The 19,953-nt window shown below is 46.9% G+C and overlaps 1 protein-coding gene across 1 annotated transcript in view; it reads left to right on the top strand.

Annotated features, from left to right (window-relative positions):
- Nucleotides 1-19,953, top strand: part of LOC135814669 (phosphorylase b kinase regulatory subunit beta-like) — a 41,821-nt gene that overhangs the window by 11,589 nt on the left and 10,279 nt on the right. The window contains exons 7-24 of the mRNA XM_065327830.1: nucleotides 46-109; nucleotides 678-875; nucleotides 1,539-1,631; nucleotides 5,306-5,363; nucleotides 6,290-6,364; nucleotides 7,061-7,201; nucleotides 7,457-7,554; nucleotides 7,767-7,819; nucleotides 7,959-8,052; nucleotides 11,718-11,801; nucleotides 12,674-12,778; nucleotides 14,014-14,096; nucleotides 14,899-14,992; nucleotides 15,373-15,449; nucleotides 15,825-15,936; nucleotides 16,683-16,730; nucleotides 18,484-18,565; nucleotides 18,936-18,993. Coding sequence (XP_065183902.1) covers nucleotides 46-109; nucleotides 678-875; nucleotides 1,539-1,631; nucleotides 5,306-5,363; nucleotides 6,290-6,364; nucleotides 7,061-7,201; nucleotides 7,457-7,554; nucleotides 7,767-7,819; nucleotides 7,959-8,052; nucleotides 11,718-11,801; nucleotides 12,674-12,778; nucleotides 14,014-14,096; nucleotides 14,899-14,992; nucleotides 15,373-15,449; nucleotides 15,825-15,936; nucleotides 16,683-16,730; nucleotides 18,484-18,565; nucleotides 18,936-18,993 — 1,617 coding nt within the window. The remainder of the gene's footprint in view (nucleotides 1-45; nucleotides 110-677; nucleotides 876-1,538; nucleotides 1,632-5,305; nucleotides 5,364-6,289; nucleotides 6,365-7,060; nucleotides 7,202-7,456; nucleotides 7,555-7,766; nucleotides 7,820-7,958; nucleotides 8,053-11,717; nucleotides 11,802-12,673; nucleotides 12,779-14,013; nucleotides 14,097-14,898; nucleotides 14,993-15,372; nucleotides 15,450-15,824; nucleotides 15,937-16,682; nucleotides 16,731-18,483; nucleotides 18,566-18,935; nucleotides 18,994-19,953) is intronic.

Genomic DNA, 19,953 nt, shown 5'->3' with positions numbered 1-19,953 from the left:
TTGCATTCCGCATGTTCTTGTGTGCTGCTTTTTGACTGACTGTAGCTCCATTGGATTGGTGAAGGCAGCACTGGAAAGTATGAATGGTTTGAATCTGTATGGAGCGCAGGTGAGTGAGTGAATGAGTGAGTGCGTGCGTGCGTGCGTGCGTGCGTGTGTGCATGAGAGAGAGAGAGAGAGAGAGAGAGAGAGAGAGAGAGAGAGAGAGAGAGAGAGAGAGAGAGAGAGAGAGAGAGAGAGGCAGAGGGAGAGAGAGAGAGAGAGAGAGAGAGAGAGAGAGAGAGAGAGAGAGAGAGAGAGAGAGAGAGGCAGAGAAAGAGAGTTATCACTTGTATCTCTTGCTAAAGTTCACTATTGTGTCACCCAGAGCAGCACGAGTGACAGAACACAACATACCTCCTCTAGCAATTTCCTATTGAACACCGCATGAGGCAAGTATTAGTGGCTTTTTTTGTTGTTGTTGTGTGCAAGATGGCCTCAACTTTGTGTTCAGGTTACCATTGGTGGCAATTCATGGACATTTTTAAAATTACTTTTTCCTGCTGGTATGTATGTGTATGTGTGTGTGTGTGTGTGTGTGTGTGTGTGTGTGTGTGTGTGTGTGTGCGTGCGTGCACGTGTGTGTGTGCATGCGTGCGTGCGCGCGCACGCACGCACATGTCTGTTGCTGTTTGTAGGGTACTTCACTTACTACAGCTCATGTTGATCCTGACGCTCATCATCGTAACAGCTCTACCCTGCAGTCTTTACTGCCCAGGGAGTCAAACTCGAAGGAAACCGATGCCGCTTTACTTCCCGTCGTGGGATTTCCAGCATATGCCATAGATAAGGAACTGGCCGGCACAACTAGAGATAGAGTTGTCTCGAAACTGAAGGTGAGCTTTCATGGGGTGCTGCAGCGCACATGTCACAAACCTGGATATCTGCAGGAAAAGCTGCAATACGATAAGGATGTTTGCCTGAGTACAAGGCAAAGAATGCAAACCAGGATATTGCATGGAGTGTGAAAAGGTACTGTACAGGCAGAAAATTTCGTCGGTCAATAATTTCGTCTAACTCCAAAGAAAGGGATTTCGTCCGGTTGAAAATTTAGTCCATGGACTATAACAGTGTATTGAAACGCTGGACAAATCGACATTTGTCCGTCATTTAATTTAGTCCCAAAGCTCCTTGGACGAAAAAGACGAAATTAAATTCCAGACGAATATTTCTGCTTGTACAGTAGCTAAAACGAGACAATGTAGGCCATCCTATTATGTATACGCTACACAGGTATCATGATGTGACCAGAGTTATCAGGCAAGTGTACCATGGCGAGGATAGGATTCACACAACATGTCAAACTAGTCAATGTTACACACAGCTCCTCGCTCAACATTAACCTCCACCCTGCCCTCTCTGTGCTTCTCCTCTTCGTCTTGTTCCTACCCCTGCTGCGTATGCTGTCTTCACCCTTGACCATCTTTCTTCTTCTTCTTCTTCTGCTGCTGCTGCTGCTGCTGTTGTTGTCTCATCGTCGTCGTTGTTGTTGACTGTAGGGTGTATGTGGTTTGAAGCGTTTCTCACGTGATGGTCAGTACACTGTACTGGAGCAGAGTTCTAAGGGAAAGGACGGCCCCACTGAACTAAGGGTGAGCGATTTCCGATGGATAGCCTGCCGCTCGTTTGGTTCTAAGAGTCTGTCCTCGATAGCACAAGGGATGTGAATCTGCATGAATCAATGGGCTTGTCCTGGTGGTGTATGACTCAAACACCATAGTCATTAGTGGGTACAAAGTGGAGTGTAACGTGTCCGCACCCTAGCGGCGAATCGGATCAACAGACCGTGGAGAGTCGGACCCTGGCCTCTGAAAAAGGAAGGTTTAGACTGTTAGCAAGAGTACATAACCGCAAGAGTATGCAACTCTGCATATGGGGTCTGGCACGGTGCACTGCCTGTATTACATAGCCACGAACAGTGGGCCATTGCGTCATTATTGATCTGCTACGGTTTCCTGCTTCCAAATCCACTTTTCTCGGAGACTTCGGATGGGTTTGTACGTGATGCGTCACACACACAGGCATTGCCTTTGAACTTACCATATTGCACGAGAAATCATTGAGGCGGAAAACTCAAATCCATGCAGCTGGGTCGTCATTTCACTGCGTAATGCAGGCAGCGCGCCACGCAGGGCACCCATAGCTCGGAGATCGGAGTTGCACACTCTTAGGGTTATGTACTCTTGCCATTATTACAACGGCCACCACAATCTGCCGGCCTATACTTATGTCTGTGGGGACTGCCTTGGTCAAACGTGCATAACTAATAAAATAATGTTAAGTTAGCATGGGAAAGGGTTTGCTCCCCACACTAGAGCTCGCGCTTTTCTGCCGACTTGACTTGACACTTGATGTGCAGTTAGCAATGACTAAAACTGATGTGCATGCTCATGTCACGAAACAAAGTACACACAACAAAGTAGCACTTAAAAAGACTTTCTTTTGTGACCTGAGCGCGCACATCATTTTATTCGTTGGTATTGTACGATTATTGTCTCCATGTCGCCTAATGTGAAGCTGCGCCCACATTGATGAGTGAACCGGGAATTGTAAGCCACAGCTTTCACATCATTGGCAAGTGTTCTAATGGAAAATACAAACTAGGGGTGAAAGCATGCATGCGAAACCCGAGTGCGAGTACTCTATTTTATCCGATCGAGTATTCGAGTATACAAGTAGTACCTATGCAATGTACTGTTATTTTCTCCATTTTCAGCGCCGGCCACCACATGATTCACTTGCATGCATACACATGTCATACGCACGCACGCACGCGCGCACACACACACACACACACACACACACACACACACACACACACACACACACTTACACACACACACACACACACACACACACACACGTGTTCGCACGCATGCACGCCTGTGCACAATAGCCTAATAGGGCTCAGATGTGCAATATTATCATTATTCCATCAGATACACAAACGAATAGACTGCTTTTGTACACCTGGGTAATTTAAATTTAAATTTGATACGTAGCTTATGAGCGGGGATACGAGACGGAGAAATGCTCACAGTGGCTGACGATAGCAGGCATCCGAGAGTCACTAGTGAAGTAAATAAATGTATAAATAAAGAAATACACACGGTCAGGGACTCTGAGCTCTGCTGATAGGAGACCTAACGAGGTCAAAACAGCCAGCTGTCCGGATTGAGTAAAGGAATACTTATAAAATAATACGCTCTGACTGTCAGTATCAATCTACAGGTCACGCAAAGGAGGCATGTCGTTTGCTTCTTCCTTTGGAAATCTATCAAGCCATGGCATCAGCTACTGGACTTCCATAGGGGCGTCAGTTCTTGCTGCATGTAGACTGCTGTTGGCATGCAGGAAGACTAGTGCAACAACGTTCTGGTGTGTAAGACTAGCTCGCAGTTTGTTGACAATGATACCAGCTGCCGAGAATACTCGCTCCGAGGGCACTGACGTGGCAGGTAAGCATAGCACGCGCTTTTGCCAAAATCGCCATGGCTGGAAATCTGTCCGCATTTGTCTTCCACTAATCCAGTGGATCGGCGGATGGGCTTACTTGCTTCTCATTGAAGAACTGTGTAACCTCCACCTCACAATCGGATGATTGCCTATGAAGTCGTGAATGGTGACTCGATGCTAGAGCACGCAAAGAACAAGGACATAATCCTCCTCCATCGCCCGCTGGCTCCAGAATGCACTCATCGTCAGAACTGCCGCCATCACTGTCAAGCAGTGACTTGAAGAAGTACACTGCGAACAATCTCTAGCTTCAATGCATCCTTGTCCTCCTTACTGTCCAAGAATCCCAGGCTACACGACCTTGGATCAAGTGCTGCAGACACGGGTGGCAGTGAGACAGGGTCAAACGGATGGAGCGAAAATTTCACCTCAGTTTCCATTGCCATGGATTTCCGGAAATCTGCAGCTGATGCCAAGAGATCCTCATTTCCAACATGAAGACCGTGCAGCAACTACTTGGCAACGGGCACCACCGTAGTCTGCATGCAGTAGGTTTCACCACCAAGAATAGTGGTACCCTTTGCCGGTGTCTCCAGTGTTGCCACTATCTCCTTGGTAAGTTTCCACTGGTTGTCCTTTAGCTGAAGATGCCAATGGGAGCTTTTGGTCAGTTCTGGGTCTTCCAAAACCGCCATGATCGGAAGCTTCAGTTGTATCAGCCGCTGCAGCACCAAGAAAGAGCTATTCCACGGCGTTGGAACATCCTGGATGACACGCAGAGGAGTGTCAGACTTTCTTCAGATGCCGTAGCCACCTGGTGGTTGTTTAGTGCCTCTGTACTCTTGCCACTGTGGCTGAAATGCCTAACAAGTAGCCTGGCAGAAGCCAACGCTTTCGTTACAACACTTTCGTTACAACACTTTCGTTACAACACTTTCGTTACAACACTTTCGTTACAACACTTTCGTTACAACACTTTCGTTACAACACTTTCGTTACAACACTTTCGTTACAGGCAAAAGGAAACTGCACCTGCAGCAGCACTTTTTGTAGCTTTCCTGAGCTTCGCTACACAAATTGGTACTCACAGAGCCCTTCGCATACTTTCCCCTTCGCATACTTCGGTATGTGCGTGGCTTTGTAGGACATGTTTGACTCCTGTTGGGTGTAGGTACTGCTTTTTACCCCACGCCAGGCCCAAGTGACTGGGGATTCTGATGGGGTTGTCCTGAATCGGACTTACCATATTTTCCAGAGTATAAGCATACTACGGTGGTCAAATTAACAGTGATAAATAGGTTAGAATTAGATGTCTGTATTTTGTGACAAAATCTGGGTGCGGCTTATACTTCAGTGCGGCTTATCCTCCTGAAAATACGGTGTTATAAACTCATTACGCAAGTAGGAAAAACAAACAATTGCGTATTGAGTTTATAACTGCTTCTTTACAGCTACCAGTATATTCATTGCGAAGTAGTGGTAGCGCCTTCAGCCATAGTGGAGGAAGTATGTGTTGCTCTGTGTGCTAGAGCTGGTGTTTTCCTGCCGACTTGACCTGACATTTGACTGACTCACGATTGCCATTCAGAGCCTACAAGAAGGTTGGAAGGACTTCTCGTGTGCTCTGGGTGGTAGCCGTGAGTCAGTCAAGTTTCAAGTCGTCGGCAGAAAATTGTGAGCTCCCACGAAGGCAACGCACACTTCCTCTATATTCGTTGCGATTCTAGACTTGCTTTTCCGTAATGCCGATAATATAGATCGTGGGTCATTCGTTGTTTTGCTTATTGACTTGTGCCTGTGTTTTCTTCAGGTTTATGATGGAGTTGAGTGTGAGTGGCCTATATTCCTCTGCTTCTTGGCCATTGAAAGTGAGCTACTTGTCTAGAAGCCAATAGAGAGGTTTACTGGTTCATAAAATTAATACTGTACTGGGCAAGCCTCTGACCCACTGTCGTACCCCAAGTCAGGCCCAACTAACTGGGGATTCTGATGTGGTTATCCCCTGCAGACTCGTTATGAACTCATTCATTACGCTGCTTTCACGCACTTGTTTTTTTTAAGTTGCCTAACCTCTGTAATGTTGACTGGCTAGTTCAGTATGAGTTGCACACAATGCCGTTTTGGCTGATGGTGTTACCCAATCCAGAGTACCTGTGAATGCTCGTGGAGTCATGTACTTCAAGGTAGACCTACCCAGAATAACTCTGTTATTATTTTTATTCATCCATTTGAGGGAAGATGTTGGTGCGACTTCGGCGATACTTGGGGAATTGTGTGTTGCTCCCTACGTGGGAGCTTGCGCTATTCCTGCCGACTTGACTGCCATCCAGAGCACACGAGAAGTCCATCGAACCTTCCACTTGGCAAACCTGCAAGAAAGTACCACTCCCCGCTCAATATACAGTGTTTCGGGGAATTCACCCCTCATCAGGTGAGCTTGAGTAGGATGAGGAAGATTGTGCCTGGACTTCTCGTGTGCTCTGGATGGCAGTCGTGAGTCAGTCAAGGGAGACTTCAAGTCGGCAGGAATAGCGCAAGCTCCCACGTAGGGAGCAACACACAATTCCCATTTGAGGGAGATTAGTTATTCATTTATTCAACACGTACATGGCCCAAGCCTGTTCTGAGTGATGTGGACGATTCTAGCTAGCTCTGGGCAGATGATTATTTTATTTTACTTTGACATTGACTACCGGCATGTACTTCGGCCTCTGTCAGTGGACGGTGTCAAGAGAAATGCCTTGTACACTGTACCAGATTCTTGTCATTCTGTGCTGTGCTGTCTTCTGTTTAGAGTATGGTAACGGGGATGAGGCTGGTGCTCGCGAGTGTTTACATCAGCTTGATCGACTCTTGGACAAGGATGGAGGTAAGATGAGAATGGTAGAATATGATGCTGTAATTAGGCGTCCTGGCAAAAGGGAAAGTGTCTTCCCTGACTCACGCATATTAGTGCTTTAGAAGGATGGGGGCTGGCTAGAGAAATGAGTTCAGGTATCATAGTGCGAACTGCGTAGGCTAGTGAACACCTGCTGAAGATATGTGTCACTCAAGCAAGGAACTGTTTTATTGTGTTTGGCCAAGGGGATGGGGGCGGGGGACTGCACGATATTTCGGGGGATGACAGGAAACGTCTGGGTTTACCCCTTACTGAATACTTTCAAGTATGTGAATGCACGAGCGAACGCGTTAGAGGTGGAATGCTGACCACATTTAGGCCAAAATACTTCTTTTGTTTGTGCGAAGGTCATAAACATAGTAATTCATGTCCCAATATGTCAAGCTGGTACTGTGATGGGACATGTCCTTTCTCAAGTGTTTTCCACTATCCTATTTAGCTTTGTAGCCTAGTCACCCTGTTCTAACCAGGGTAAAGGCCATGTTTTGCTCGGCTACCTACTCGCACACGCATTTCCTGTGCTCAATCACCGCACAGCTGGCCATTTTGACCCTGCTAGGTCTCATCAGCGAAGCTCTATGGCATCTGCCCTTGCACCTGCGGTTGCAGTAACACCTCTGTGTGTGTGTATGTGTGTGTGTGTGTCCTTGTGTTGGTTTTGTGTAGTGGTACCAAAGTGCTACGTAGTGGAGAAGCAGTTTGTGGAATCTGAGCGCATAGCGCCAGCAGCCCAGCATCGACAAGCCCTGCATGAAGAAGAGCCGTGGCTCTGGGCGCAGAGTCTCTATATCATCACATGTTTACTGAGTAAGGGCATGCATGCTTCGTGAGCTTTGTGAGCTTTGTGTTTTGAATAATTGTTTTTATTTTGGCTGACTCCTGTCCTCACCATAATCTGATCACATAACTGCTTGTTTTGTTCTGTTGTGTGCTGCTGCTGCTGCTGCTGCTGCTGGTACTGGTAATGATACTGTTGCTGCCGGTGTATCACTGCCGATGATGTCACTGCTGCCGGTGTTTGCTGCTGCTCACATATACTTTTGTGCCCCGTACATGTCTCAGTATCAGGTGTGATAGATTTGGCTAGCATCGATCCACTCGGACGTCACTTGTCGTCATCACTAGCAGGCTATCGGCCGTTGAAGCAGGATGGTCTCAGGGTAGGCACATCTTGATTGCTACCACATTTGATTGTGTCTGTCTTACCGATGTCTGTCCTGTCCCTGTCTATCTAAATGTACAATGTATTTGTGTCTTTCTGTCTGACTGTGTAAATGTTTGATGTGGTGTAGAGCTGTAGTGGTCTACAACTGTGTTGCATCTATTGATCATTTGTTTATTGTGGTGGACTGTTCCTTGTTTGTGTTTTCAGATAGCGGAGAAGAACACCGTTGTGCAGATATCTCTTGTGGCAGAGAGTGCTCAGTAAGAGAAATCATACACCTGCATGTCATCATTGCCAATGCCTGTGTGTCGTTTCACCATGACTGTGGTGTCTTGGTGTCTAGATCATCAGTCGCAATCTTGTGTTTGTGCCTATGACTTGCCTCTCTTTGTTGTACAGTCTTCAAGCTCGCCTTGCAACGTTCGGCATAGCCTCGCAGACTGTTCAGCAAGTTGAGCCAATCATTGTATTGCCACAAGCATCTCTTGTGGATGTAAGTGCACATGCCTGCCTGCACGTACACACACACACACACACACACACACACACACACACACACACACACACACACACACACACACACACACACATTATTTACAGCTGCAGAACCATGGCCGGTAATTCTGACAATTCCACCAACTAGACCAGATCTTGAACAGTCAGACGTGCACAATTTAGCACTATAAAACTGATAAGGAGTGCGGAGGCACTCTAACTGGTCAACATCTGGTCTAGTTAGTGGATTCTTAAAGCAAAAGAAACTTAGAGAGTTATTCATCATCAGAAAGTTTGCTGTCTGAGCTGGTAGATCCCGAATACATCACTGTGGGGGTCTTATAGCTCATCCTAGAGGCCATCTGTGGTCCAAAACGTGTCGAGCAACACCACGCCATTGCTCAGCAGCACTGGCTTCTAGCAAGGTATTCTTTGATACTTATTCCGGCGGGCAGCGTTGTCCTTGACATTTGTTTTCCCAGATCATTTTGGACCAGGTCAAATAGACAGTGCTATGATGACAGTGGTCTGATGACTGGCTGGCCCTTGAATTCAGCCATCACATGACATTCATTCCCAAAGCTATGCAAAAACACGTTACTTCAGTAGCACCTGGCGCTAGCCAGGGTCCACAGCGCTTTAATCACGTGATGCACCATGCCTGGCGCGCTACCATTCATGTCCCGTACCGTATACCGTCGAACAATGCTGGCCACGTATTCAAATAGGGCCGCTTTGAACGCCAGAATCATAGCGTGAAGCAACTTGGTAGAATGTGTATGCGAGCGAAGTGTATCGAGGGAATGCATGCAGGGCGCTTGTGCGGGTTCGAATCCCATGTTGTGCATGAAAAAAATTTGAAAAGAAAATAAGCTAGAACCACAGTGTAATACAACTACTAGGAAGAATGTACTGTACCTAGGAGTTGGAGTTATGAGTTAAAGTTTCTTTCTTTTTTTAATTACTTTTCCTCTAGTTTTTACCTAGATCATCATGCGTGTTTTCGAGCTGATAGAAACGTCTTTGCAATACGATGATCAGGTAAATGTTATTGTATCGCAAAGGCGTTTCAGTCAGTTCGAATAAAAACGCAAGATGACCTAGGTAAAAACAAAGCATAGCGAGGGCTCTGGGCTTTCAAGCTCTCGTTTATTTCGTACTATTTTGGAGTACAGGGCTGCAGTTCATAAGCTTCGAAAGCTCGGACTTCACCATGTCTCTCTCTAGTAAGATGTCCTTCTCGTTTAGACTTTCCTGGATCTTTTCTTCAGCTTGATATGATTTTGAGTCCTTAGTCTGTGTAGTGTGATAATGATAAACCCTTCCCCACCTCATCTCCATCGTCATCAGCTGGCCAATTAGTGTTAGACCCCACGCCGATAATAGTCCTTTCAAAAAATCAACAATCCGAGCTCCTTTGGCTGTGGACATGGTCCTGCTGGTCTTGGCAGCTTCGGATCCCAGGAACCTTTCATTGCAAAACGCAAGGAACTTCTCTTTGTGCCCTTCCATTCTCCAAAAAGCACAACCAAAAACAGTTAGGCAGGAAAAATGAAAAACAGCACCTCACTACAGTAAGATCGGGCGCCGAAGAACGCAGGGGCTCGAGCGCAGCCTAGGAAAGTTCTTTTGGCTAGAATCAAAAATTTAAAATTTTTTGATTCTAGCCAGACCGTTCTTATTCACACGCGCGCAGCGAGTCGAGTGACGTCATGACGTTTGTCATGTACATGTACATGTACATGTAGTGCAATGTAGTACTTCTAAACTAGTGGGTGTCGTAAATGGGAATGACTGTACATGTAGCAGTTACTGTTTACACGTGTACATGACATGTACTCACCTCCCATACATGTACAATTTTGTAAATTTTAAAAGTGTTCTTAAAACGATGAAAATATGAAGAAATGGTGTAGGGAAAAAATATGGATTCAAGTTCCATATTTTTTCCCTACACCATTTCTTCATATTTTCATCGTTTTATTGCACATCGTCTCCACCGTTTTTACATTGCATGAATAAAGTGTTCTTAAATCTGATAATTCTAGCCTGGACTGTTCTTAAATTTTGCCGGTTTTCCAGCCTGGGTGTTCTTCGGCGAGGTGTTCTTCGGCGCCCGATCTTACTGTACCATCAGACACCAGACTACATGTGCTCCCAGACTCCTCGGTCGCCACACCAGATAGCACCGTCCCAAACGCCAGGTAGCTTATTTGCTCCAGACGTTCTGGACTGCTGAAGAATACTTGATGGTATACACTGCAGATGTGACACGTGTTGTGGCACGAAACACAAGTACGTTGTCTGGTCAAGGGCGTAAAAGAGGGGTGCAGCCATCTTGATTGCAGCCACCCTGCAGTGCCAATTCCCTCCACGGATAGCAGACCGCAAAGCTACATAGGCAAACATATCACGGAAGTAAAAGTTCGCCCATAGTTTTCATCGGTGCTGGTCTTCGAAAACTCCTCGAGTTCTTCCATTGTTGGGGAAGTTGACGGGTGTTGTGTTGTGTAGGCTTGTAGCATACTGTGACCAATGGCCTCATGGGCCCACAGCAGGAAATCATGGGTTTTGCGAAAGGTCGAGCATCTCTCCACCACACTGAGTGCCTCTCCCTTATATTCATAGCTTTCGCCATAGAATGCAATCCCGCATCCCAGTAAACTTTCATGAGGATTGGCTGTATAGCCTTCAGCATGTGCCAGTCACCTGGGAAGGGGACAAGCCAAGACAAGGTTTGGTCATATTCTTGTCGTAGCTTTAGGAGAATGTCATACGTCTTCCCATCTCCAACCACAAGGGGATGTTGTCGATGTGTGCCGATGCCGTACGTGCGGTATGGATCAGGCAAGATAGACTTCATGGTTTCTTTGTTATCTGCAGGTTTATCCAGTAGTCCAAGGTCAACACTAGCAGCCTCAGGTTCTTCGCCACCTTGCTCCTGCATGGAGCCCTTCAAGCTGTCAGTGCCATCAATTTGCGAAAGTTGCCAGAGGGGAGAGGTTGTGGCCTAGGTGTTTCTCTCAAGGTTGAAGCTAACCAAGCAGCAAGTGGCTGCAGTGTGGGATTATTTATCAGGTCGCTGCCAACGGACCCACCACTGGTTTGCTCGAAACCGGTTCTAGAAGCCTGAGTGGGCTGACTGCTGCATGCAGTAAACCTCGCCAAATAGGAGTCAGCAGGGTGGGGAGCAAGTGGGATCTGGAGTGGATCGGCTCCAGGGTACCATCCATGATCCGCTTGCCTACCTCATGCTCTTGCCCGGACTCCACATTTCCCACAGGCAGCGGCGTGACCATTGTTCACATAGGGAGTTAGAGCCTGGCCTGCCAACACACACATCGGTGACTGTTCAACGCATCAATATAAACATCTCCACCGACCGCAGGATATTTGGCTGATACCAACTGCATGGGCGTTGTCATCTTCACCCCGCAGATCTAAAATGTACAGGTGTCGTGCGGCCGTTGGCCATTCTTCTAATGTAATGGCCTCTCTCTCTCCCTCTGACCTTGTATGTCTGTCTGTGTGCTTGTTCGTTTGTTTGTGATGCCTATTTTTCATCTGTATGTCTGTTTTTTCTGTGTGCCTGTCTTGTCCGTTCATCTTTCCTCTGCTGTGACACACGCATGCACACACGACACATAACACTCACTGGTTTAGGCATTCAAAGACCTTGGTGTCAACCCTAGACTATCTCTGTCGGGTCGACCGTCGAGACCGAAAGGAGCTCTTGGAACCAGCATGGTCAGTTTTATTGCCTGCTGTGTGAGCTCTCAAGTATGCATAAGGCCATCATTTTTTATATCTATGTTTCGCGTCAGTTCAACTTCCAGAATCATATGCGAGAGGTGGAAAGAAATAAAAAGTTGCAAAATAATAAAAAAAGATTATCAGAGGTGTATAGCACTGTACATACTACATAGCCTATTGACTATTGTCAATAGCTCGTGCATGGTGTACATTCGAAAGAAAAATTGTACATCGAAGCACAAATCTGGGTTATCAGCAAGAGAAGATATTCACTTTGGACAGAGGAGGCAACCGTTGGTGCCCATGCTTCGTTGGATTATTGTACTCAGCCTTCAGCAGCGGTGCAAAGACCTCCGAAACGACGTATCCTCTCAGCTTGAGGCGATCGATGCGGTCTGGTGTAAGCTCAAAGAATTCAGCTCGCAGATGCAGAACAAACGATCTATCAACGCTGGCCTCGAGGCCATTTCTGAATCCCAGCTTCGGCGTATGCAACCAGTCCACACTGATGACTCGCACGATCGTACACTCACTGTGCATGTTCGATTTTTTTATTTTTTTCAGAAAAAAATCAAAACGTATGCGTGCGGACGACGTGAAACATAGATATAAAAAATGATGGCCTAATGTCATTTGGAATACTTGCTATTGCCTCCCAATGTGACAGGTGTAACTGTACCAGCTCTCAACTCCCTTATCTATGCTTGTCTCTGGACCTCGTGTTTGAAACTACATGACATATTTTACCACTATATTATTTAAACATGGAGGTGCACGTGTGTGTGTGTGTGTGCGTGCGTGCGTGGGTGTGTGTGGGTGTGGGTGTGGGTGTGCGGGTATTGGCCATACACCTCTCTCCATTGCAGGTATACCGAATCAAGGGCGATGTTGTCGTGTTTACACCTATCTTTCTGGACCAAACAGATTTCTACATGTCCGCCGATCTTAGCCTGTTGATTGATGTTATCAAGGTAAGTACAATGTACTAGTGTTCCTACTGTAGGTTGACTACATGTCCCACTGCATGGTGGAACTGTACATGATGGAATGCAGCCACACTGATACTGACTACATGACCCACTGAATGACATAATGTTTAAATGAAGAGCTCCAATTCTAAACCAGGTACTGTAAAAGTTGAATCTCTAACGGGGCACAACGGGGTTTCGGCTTACTTTCTCCAATGGATATTGATCACGAGGTGCCGTTGGGCAATTCGATCCGACAACAATGGCGGACTTTTGAAAGCGAGCTAGCTCTTCTTTTACAGAGATGAGCTCCTTGACAATCTCGTCCGGTCTGCTCTGCATCCGCCTATCTGTATCTCATACCTCGCTTATCCTGGCGTCCAGCAGCCGTACGACCTGGTGCATAGCCGACTTGAGGCCTGGGAATGAACACAACATTCTGAGCAAGGGCTTGCGTACCTCCTCGAAGGGATGGAGCCGCTCCAAGAGACACAACCACCTCCGCCCTCTGCTGCTGCTGCTGCTGCAGCGCCAAGCAGTTCCTCATAATGAGTTTGAATGGCTTCACCAGCTGCACCTTGGGCAAGTAGCTTGAAGACGTCAGTGCGCTTAGCTGGTTTCACCGTGTTGACCATTAGCAACTCGGCAGGCTTGTAGTAACTGCAGCTCTTTGTCACGCTTGAGTACAGAGTGCTCACAACCGTCGCCAGTGTAAGCCGTCTTCATGCTCAGCTTGTCGCCAGCAAATTGATACAACGTTGGCTTCACTGATTTTGAAGGAGCGACTCTGCTTACATGATGCCTGGGTGGCTGCTTTGAAGTTCAGGCTCTTCCAATCTTTTCTAGTTTTTGCTGTACTTCATCAAGCTTGCGTTGAATGCTGGCCAATTGCTCTTCTTTGGTATCGTTGTCGTTGGTGTCAAGCGTGCAGCGATAATGCCCTGATAAAACTGAAGCACCCTTGTTATTTCGCCTGCATACACTCGGTGAGTACCAAGCTGCTCGAGAATCGCGTAATAGCCCTCTGGATGAGGGATTGTGTCTTGATGTCTCGCTCGCTTTTCTATCCGCCTGAGCACACCGTCTGCTGGAAGGCAGCTGTGGCCTCTTACAGGAAATGTATACGTTACAGTCAGATTGGGTTGGTGATTCTTTCGCAGAGCGAAATGTATGCTGAGAGCGTTGGTGTCCTTGTTTGATCACTGCCTGCTGCTGCCACTATGTTCTGTGTGATACAGGATAACCTGAAGTTTATCTATGACAATTGGAACAAGCCAAAGCGGCCGCTAATGGTGCTATTGCTTCGCTCCAATTACGCCGCGTAAGTAGCCAGTGCCTAGTTAGTAGTTGCCATGGCAATCATGGCCTCTGTGTACCAGTATCATTGATGTAACGCTAGTGTTTGCTCTCTCACAAGAAGCGGTGCGTCTTCATGCTTGGCTAAGGAGAACACACAAAGAGCAGTACTGGCCGTGAGAGAAAGTGGCGAAGGGACGTACAGTCCGTTCAGAACAACTTTGCTTTAGATTCTATCAGGTTAACGGTGTGCGTATGAGTACAGTAAAAGCTGTAAAACTCCCTTTTAAAAATCCGGACACCCCTAATCCGTGCACATCCGTCTACGGGGCACCTTTCTGAGTCTGACACATCTAGAGTCTTGAATACATGTAGTGGCTTTTCAACGAATAAAAAATAATAATAAATAAAAATTCGACGGGTTCGCGTACCGGGCAGGTCAAGAACAGGTAGTCGTACAACTCCCTGGTCAAGAACCACCTTTCCGCTTCCGTGGGATGCCACCACCCCATGATCAGGCGTCAGATGCGGCTCCAAATAACGGTCCCCAAACCTTTTGATTGGCATTAAACACATTACTTGCATGCAGTAAGTATGTATGTTCTGAGTTATTGGTAATTCCTAGTTACTGGCAGTACATTGTACTTGGTTCCAACCTGCCCAGACTAGGCGAGGTTTACAAATTACAGTACATGTATCAGCATCCATGTGTAGACTACTGATATTGAGAACTATTTCAAAACTTGTCACAACACACACATGATTGTATGCATGTGTGTGTGTGCGCGTGTGTGTGTGTGTATGTGCATGTTGTGGTGCATGTGTAGGAGTGGTGCCCATGTTTCAGAAATGATTGAAATGATGGCAGCATTTAAGCAAGGCGTCTGGGAAGGTGTTCCTGTCAAGCTAGGACGGCTGCAGGTACGTCGATGTGTGTTGCTATTGTTGCATGCCAAATGTTCATTGAACATCTATTTCCCTTATTTGTTGTGGGTGCTGTGGGCTTCTTACAACTTTCATTGGGCTTTGTAGTGCTTTTATGATGAATCTTCATTGAGGGAAGGATTATGAACTACCATTTCTCTCTCTCCCCCTCTCTCTCTCTCTCTCACACACACACACACACACACACACACACACACACACACACACACACACACGCACGCACGCACGCACGCACACACGCGAACACACACACACGCACGCACACTCACCTTCTTCAAATTGCTCTTCTTGCGAGCTTTCTTCTGATTTAAATCTGCTCCTCTTTTTGTACTTGCATGCTTCTGTCGTTTGTTCAGCAATTTATTGCAACATCGTTTGTGGAGCAGCTTGACTTCGTTAAACAGGATGTCCGGACGCTTGCTCCAGCTCCCAGGTAGGACTTTCCATGGAGGTTGTGTAGCAAAACATTCTCCAATACATGGGCTATGACCAATGTGTGAACGTCCCATAATTCTCATCTGAGTTTCAAGATGACACCAATTTGCTTTGCGGAGAGTGCATTAAGTCAATCCCAGCCCCATTCTGTTCTTGCGTTCCTCCAGCTCAGTTTTGCTTGTGTCAAAAGAACATCTCTGTATCGTGAATGAGAGCTGGCACTTCCATGTCTGCATTTATCTCCCCCTGTATCATTTTTTGTGAATTGCACAACTATGTAGTTGGCCAGCAAACATGCCCATGCCATGGAGATGACACAAACCAGCCTTACGTATTCTCTGCTTGTTTGTGTGTGCGTGTGTGTGTGTTGCAGTTCTGTGCGACAACAGGTATTGAACAGAACATCACGAGTATCTCTCTTTAACCCAGTGCGAGCTGGTACTGTAACACCACCACCACCACCAGCAGACCTCGGCGAGGATATTGTAAGCTTGTTTGTCTGCTTGCTCGCTTTGCTCTCTGTTGCCTTTTGCTTCTGCCTTCTTGTGGCTGCCTTCCAATGGTCATTATGCACGTTGTACAGATGTACGGAGTTCTGTGTTAGGGCCGTAGGCGTGTACATACCCGATTGGGTGTTCATTGTGTGCTATACGTGCACATTTGACCAATTTAGCCTCATAATTAATGGCAAACAATCGCTTTTCCAGCTTCTTTACTTTGGATAGAACTACTGACAAGGTAGGTGGTCTTTGTCGGAAAATGTTTTCGTATGAAGTGCCTTTAGGGCCCATTTTCTTAGTGGAAATTGCAGTAAACACAATAGGGTCCTGCACATTCAACACCCAACCGGGTCTACAGGATTCTATGGGGTTCTACGGGATTCTACGAGATTCTACGAGATTCTACGAGATTCTACGGGATTTCGTACATCTGTACAACGTGCATAAGGCCTATAGTACATTTTTGTCCATTGGCACCGGTTTTATCATTCGTCGAACCTCGGTTTTCTGTTGTCCCTCTTTTCGATTGCGCCGTGTGTGCGTGCGTGCGTGTGTGCATGTGCGTGTGTGCATGCATGCATGTGCATGTGTGTGCATGAGCATGCCATGTGTATGTGTGTTGGTGCGTGCGTGCGTACGTGCATGGGTGGGTGTGTGCGTGCGCGTGTGTGTGTGTGTGTGTGTGTGTGTGCGTGTGTGCATGTGTGCATGTGCGTTGGCATGTCAACCAGGATTTCTCCAAGTTGTACAGCAGTGAAGAGATCATGGATCATTTCAACGTAAGTCTATGACTTATCAGTGTGCTTCCATGACCAGTACACATGCCAGTTTTCTGCACTGTCAGTACTAGTAGGACATTGTATAGATCTCTCCATGTATTGTATGCACAAATAATCGTAAGAATGCAGACGTGTAGCCCGTGGGGGGGGGGGGGCACCTGGGGGCATATGCACCCCCCCCCCCCCCTCTTAAAATCGTTCCGCCTTCGTTCACCACGCGCATATTTTGGGCCAAGTAGCCTAGGCATCTCACTTCAGTGCTTCCTGTGAAGCCAGCATCAGTGCCAGCATCAGTGCCAGTGTGCAGAGTTCACCTAGCTGTGACTGTGTAGCTGGATACCTGACTATTACATGTATACAAGTACCTGAAACCAAAATAGGTTTGGGTTATTATTGCCTTCTCCCCCTGGCCCCCGCCACACAACAACGCAAACTCTCCATCGTGTGTCTCAAATTCTTATATTAACAACAAACGACGAGGGCGCAGGAGGAGAAAGACGCTATACCGAGCCAAAATGACGACGGGAAAAGACACCAAGAAACAACAAAGAACAGGCAGTAATAGAGGGGCGACAAATCAGGGACCAATACGTACAGAACGCATGACCAAGACCAAGACAACCAGACCACGGACGAATCACACATGACTCTCATTCCCAGACCAAACTAGCACTACGCATGTACAGCATTCACTTGACAGTCACTCTCACACGGACGGAAGCAGATTCTCACGCTCTGACAACGCGTACTCTTGCATGCACCACATACCATAAACGTCACACATCACACCATACTCGCACGTACACTTAGACCATATTATATGACATCAGACACTGGACTCTACGAGACAAGAACCAAATACAACAACATGCGTAGATCATACTCGTAATACAATTGCATATCGGAGCTTCGAGCTTCGATATAACAGTGTATACGTGCGTTCCTGTACAATGTTGTTATATCTCCGCTCTCCGCTCTTCATACAATCCCCACTTCACATCACAATGTGCCATTGTTTGTGAAATGGGCAATTTCGCAACATACCTGTATACTGTCAATCACTAACCTACTGCTGGAACTGCTTCAAGAATATTTCGGCCGTGTACACCCCTAAAAGGTGGACCACCGGGTTCGCCGCTGGGAATGTGTGAGTAAGGTGGAGCGTACGCATAAAGAAAGTAGCAAAGTGTTACTAAGGACGTTTAGCAATGCGAAAATTCGAACTTTTGGTGGTTAGTGATATTTCGCGAAAATCAATTTCGAAAAAGAAAACTTGTGAGGTTTAGCAATGCGAAATGACTTTTTCTCGAAGTTATTTGAATCTTATAGTACCGTACCGTATATGCAGGTCAGTCTCAAGCAGGGGGCTGTAAAATTACTACTCCCTGTAGTCAAATGCGTACCGAGAAAAGAGAAAGTTACTTTCGCAAATCACTGCAACTTCGCGTCCAAGTTTTCGAAGTTTCGAGCTTTTTTCCTGTACTCATTCCCAGACTCGAATTTTCTTTCGAACTTTCGCGTTGCTAAACGTCCTTATTCTTTGTTTGTTTTTCCTGAAATGTGCATACAATGTAGATCATGTTCATACTCTCTCTCTCTCTCTCTCTCTCTCTCTCTCTCTCTCTCTCTCTCTCTCTCTCTCTCTCTCTCTCTCTCTCTCTCTCTCTCTCTCTCTCTCTCTCTCTCTCTCTCTCTCTCTCTCTCTCTCTCCCTCTCTCTCGCTCCCTCTCTCTCTCTCTTGTCATTGGCACAGGAAAGTGTACTTGTTGTGACGAAGATGATGCTACTGAGTCGCCTGTTCCTCTGTCATGGTCCCGGGTTCCGTACTCCGTTAGGTAGGTCTCAACTCAATCTTTCACTCATACTCCTGAAACATATACACAACAGCAAAATGTTCCCGTATCCACAGCTAGGGCACAGGACCGTCCCATAATCTAGGGCTAGGGTGCATGGTTGGCCCCTTTGTTATAGGGAGACATAAAATGGCATACATGCACACTCGTACACACAGCATATTTAAGGATCATGAAATACGGTTTTCCGCTGGAGAGCTTGCAGTTTTTGCATCAACGAGGTTGTCACAGTGCCAGAAGACCCAGCTGGTTTTGCTGTAAAACGAAGTTAGCTTGCTGTAGCCGATCTGTAAACATGCTTGTGGTGAAACAATAATCTTGTCTTCTTCCTCTGTACGTGCATGCTGCTCAGGGACGGTTGTTGAGGTGGTGAAAGGCTTGTATGACAAAGCATTGACAGACCAAGATTGGTTAGTAGTGGTGAAACTATTATCTTGAAAGGTGCTTGTTGTGTGTATGTGTGTTGTTTCAGTGCACAATTGCCTGATCTACACACAGTTCCCTCAAGCTAATGAAACAGTTTTCTGTTGAAGATCGGAATGTGTGTGTAGATGCGAAGTAATCATTTGGCCACTAACCTGATCCGCGTGGACTTCAGGCACCTCTTGAAGCAGCTGTCCGGATTTTCTTGAACACAACGGTTCTGGAGAAGGTTTTAAACACAACGATTCTGCAGCAGCTACATGTATCTGAGCAAAGCCGGATCACTCCATTAGAAGTAAAGACGTGCTTGGTCTATGACGAAGACGTGGACAATTCGCGGAGTAGACTAAAGACAACAGCTCTCTAAGGATAGGGCTTCCGACAACAAGAATGAGATTGGACTCAAAAGTCCGAGTCCCGCTTATCACAACTCTCTGGTTTGTGATCCCTTCTCACTCAGCCAGAGCATGGAGGGGTAGAATATGTACTTTGCAACGCGCTTGCTCAGATCCATCACTACGAGAACATTGGCGTACCCCCTTACCCATCTGTGCTGGATGGGGCACCGGTCCGGAACAGATCCACGCGTACTCCTTCTCACTCCACATAGACTGGCATACAGAGAGACACAGGCACCAATGGCAACGGCACACAAATTGAAGGGTAGTTGGTTGTAGCCAGGGTAGTTGGCCGCAGCCAGGGTAGTTGGCCGCAGCCAGGGTAGTTGGCCGCAGCCAGGGTAGTTGGCCGCAGCCAGGGTAGTTGGCCGCAGCCAGGGTAGTTGGCCGCAGCCAGGGTAGTTGGCCGCAGCCAGGGTAGTTGGCCGCAGCCAGATGCGAACCGGATAGCGAGAGAAGTCTAGAAGCAAGGACTGAGAACAAAATGGCTCAAGTGAAAACGGTATGCACGCTAGTTAGTAATTACTTGTACATGAATATGTGCACAGG

This window comes from Sycon ciliatum, chromosome 4, assembly GCF_964019385.1.
Source record: "Sycon ciliatum chromosome 4, ocSycCili1.1, whole genome shotgun sequence".
NCBI lineage: Eukaryota > Metazoa > Porifera > Calcarea > Leucosolenida > Sycettidae > Sycon > Sycon ciliatum.
This window is presented reverse-complemented; position numbering and strand designations above follow the sequence as displayed.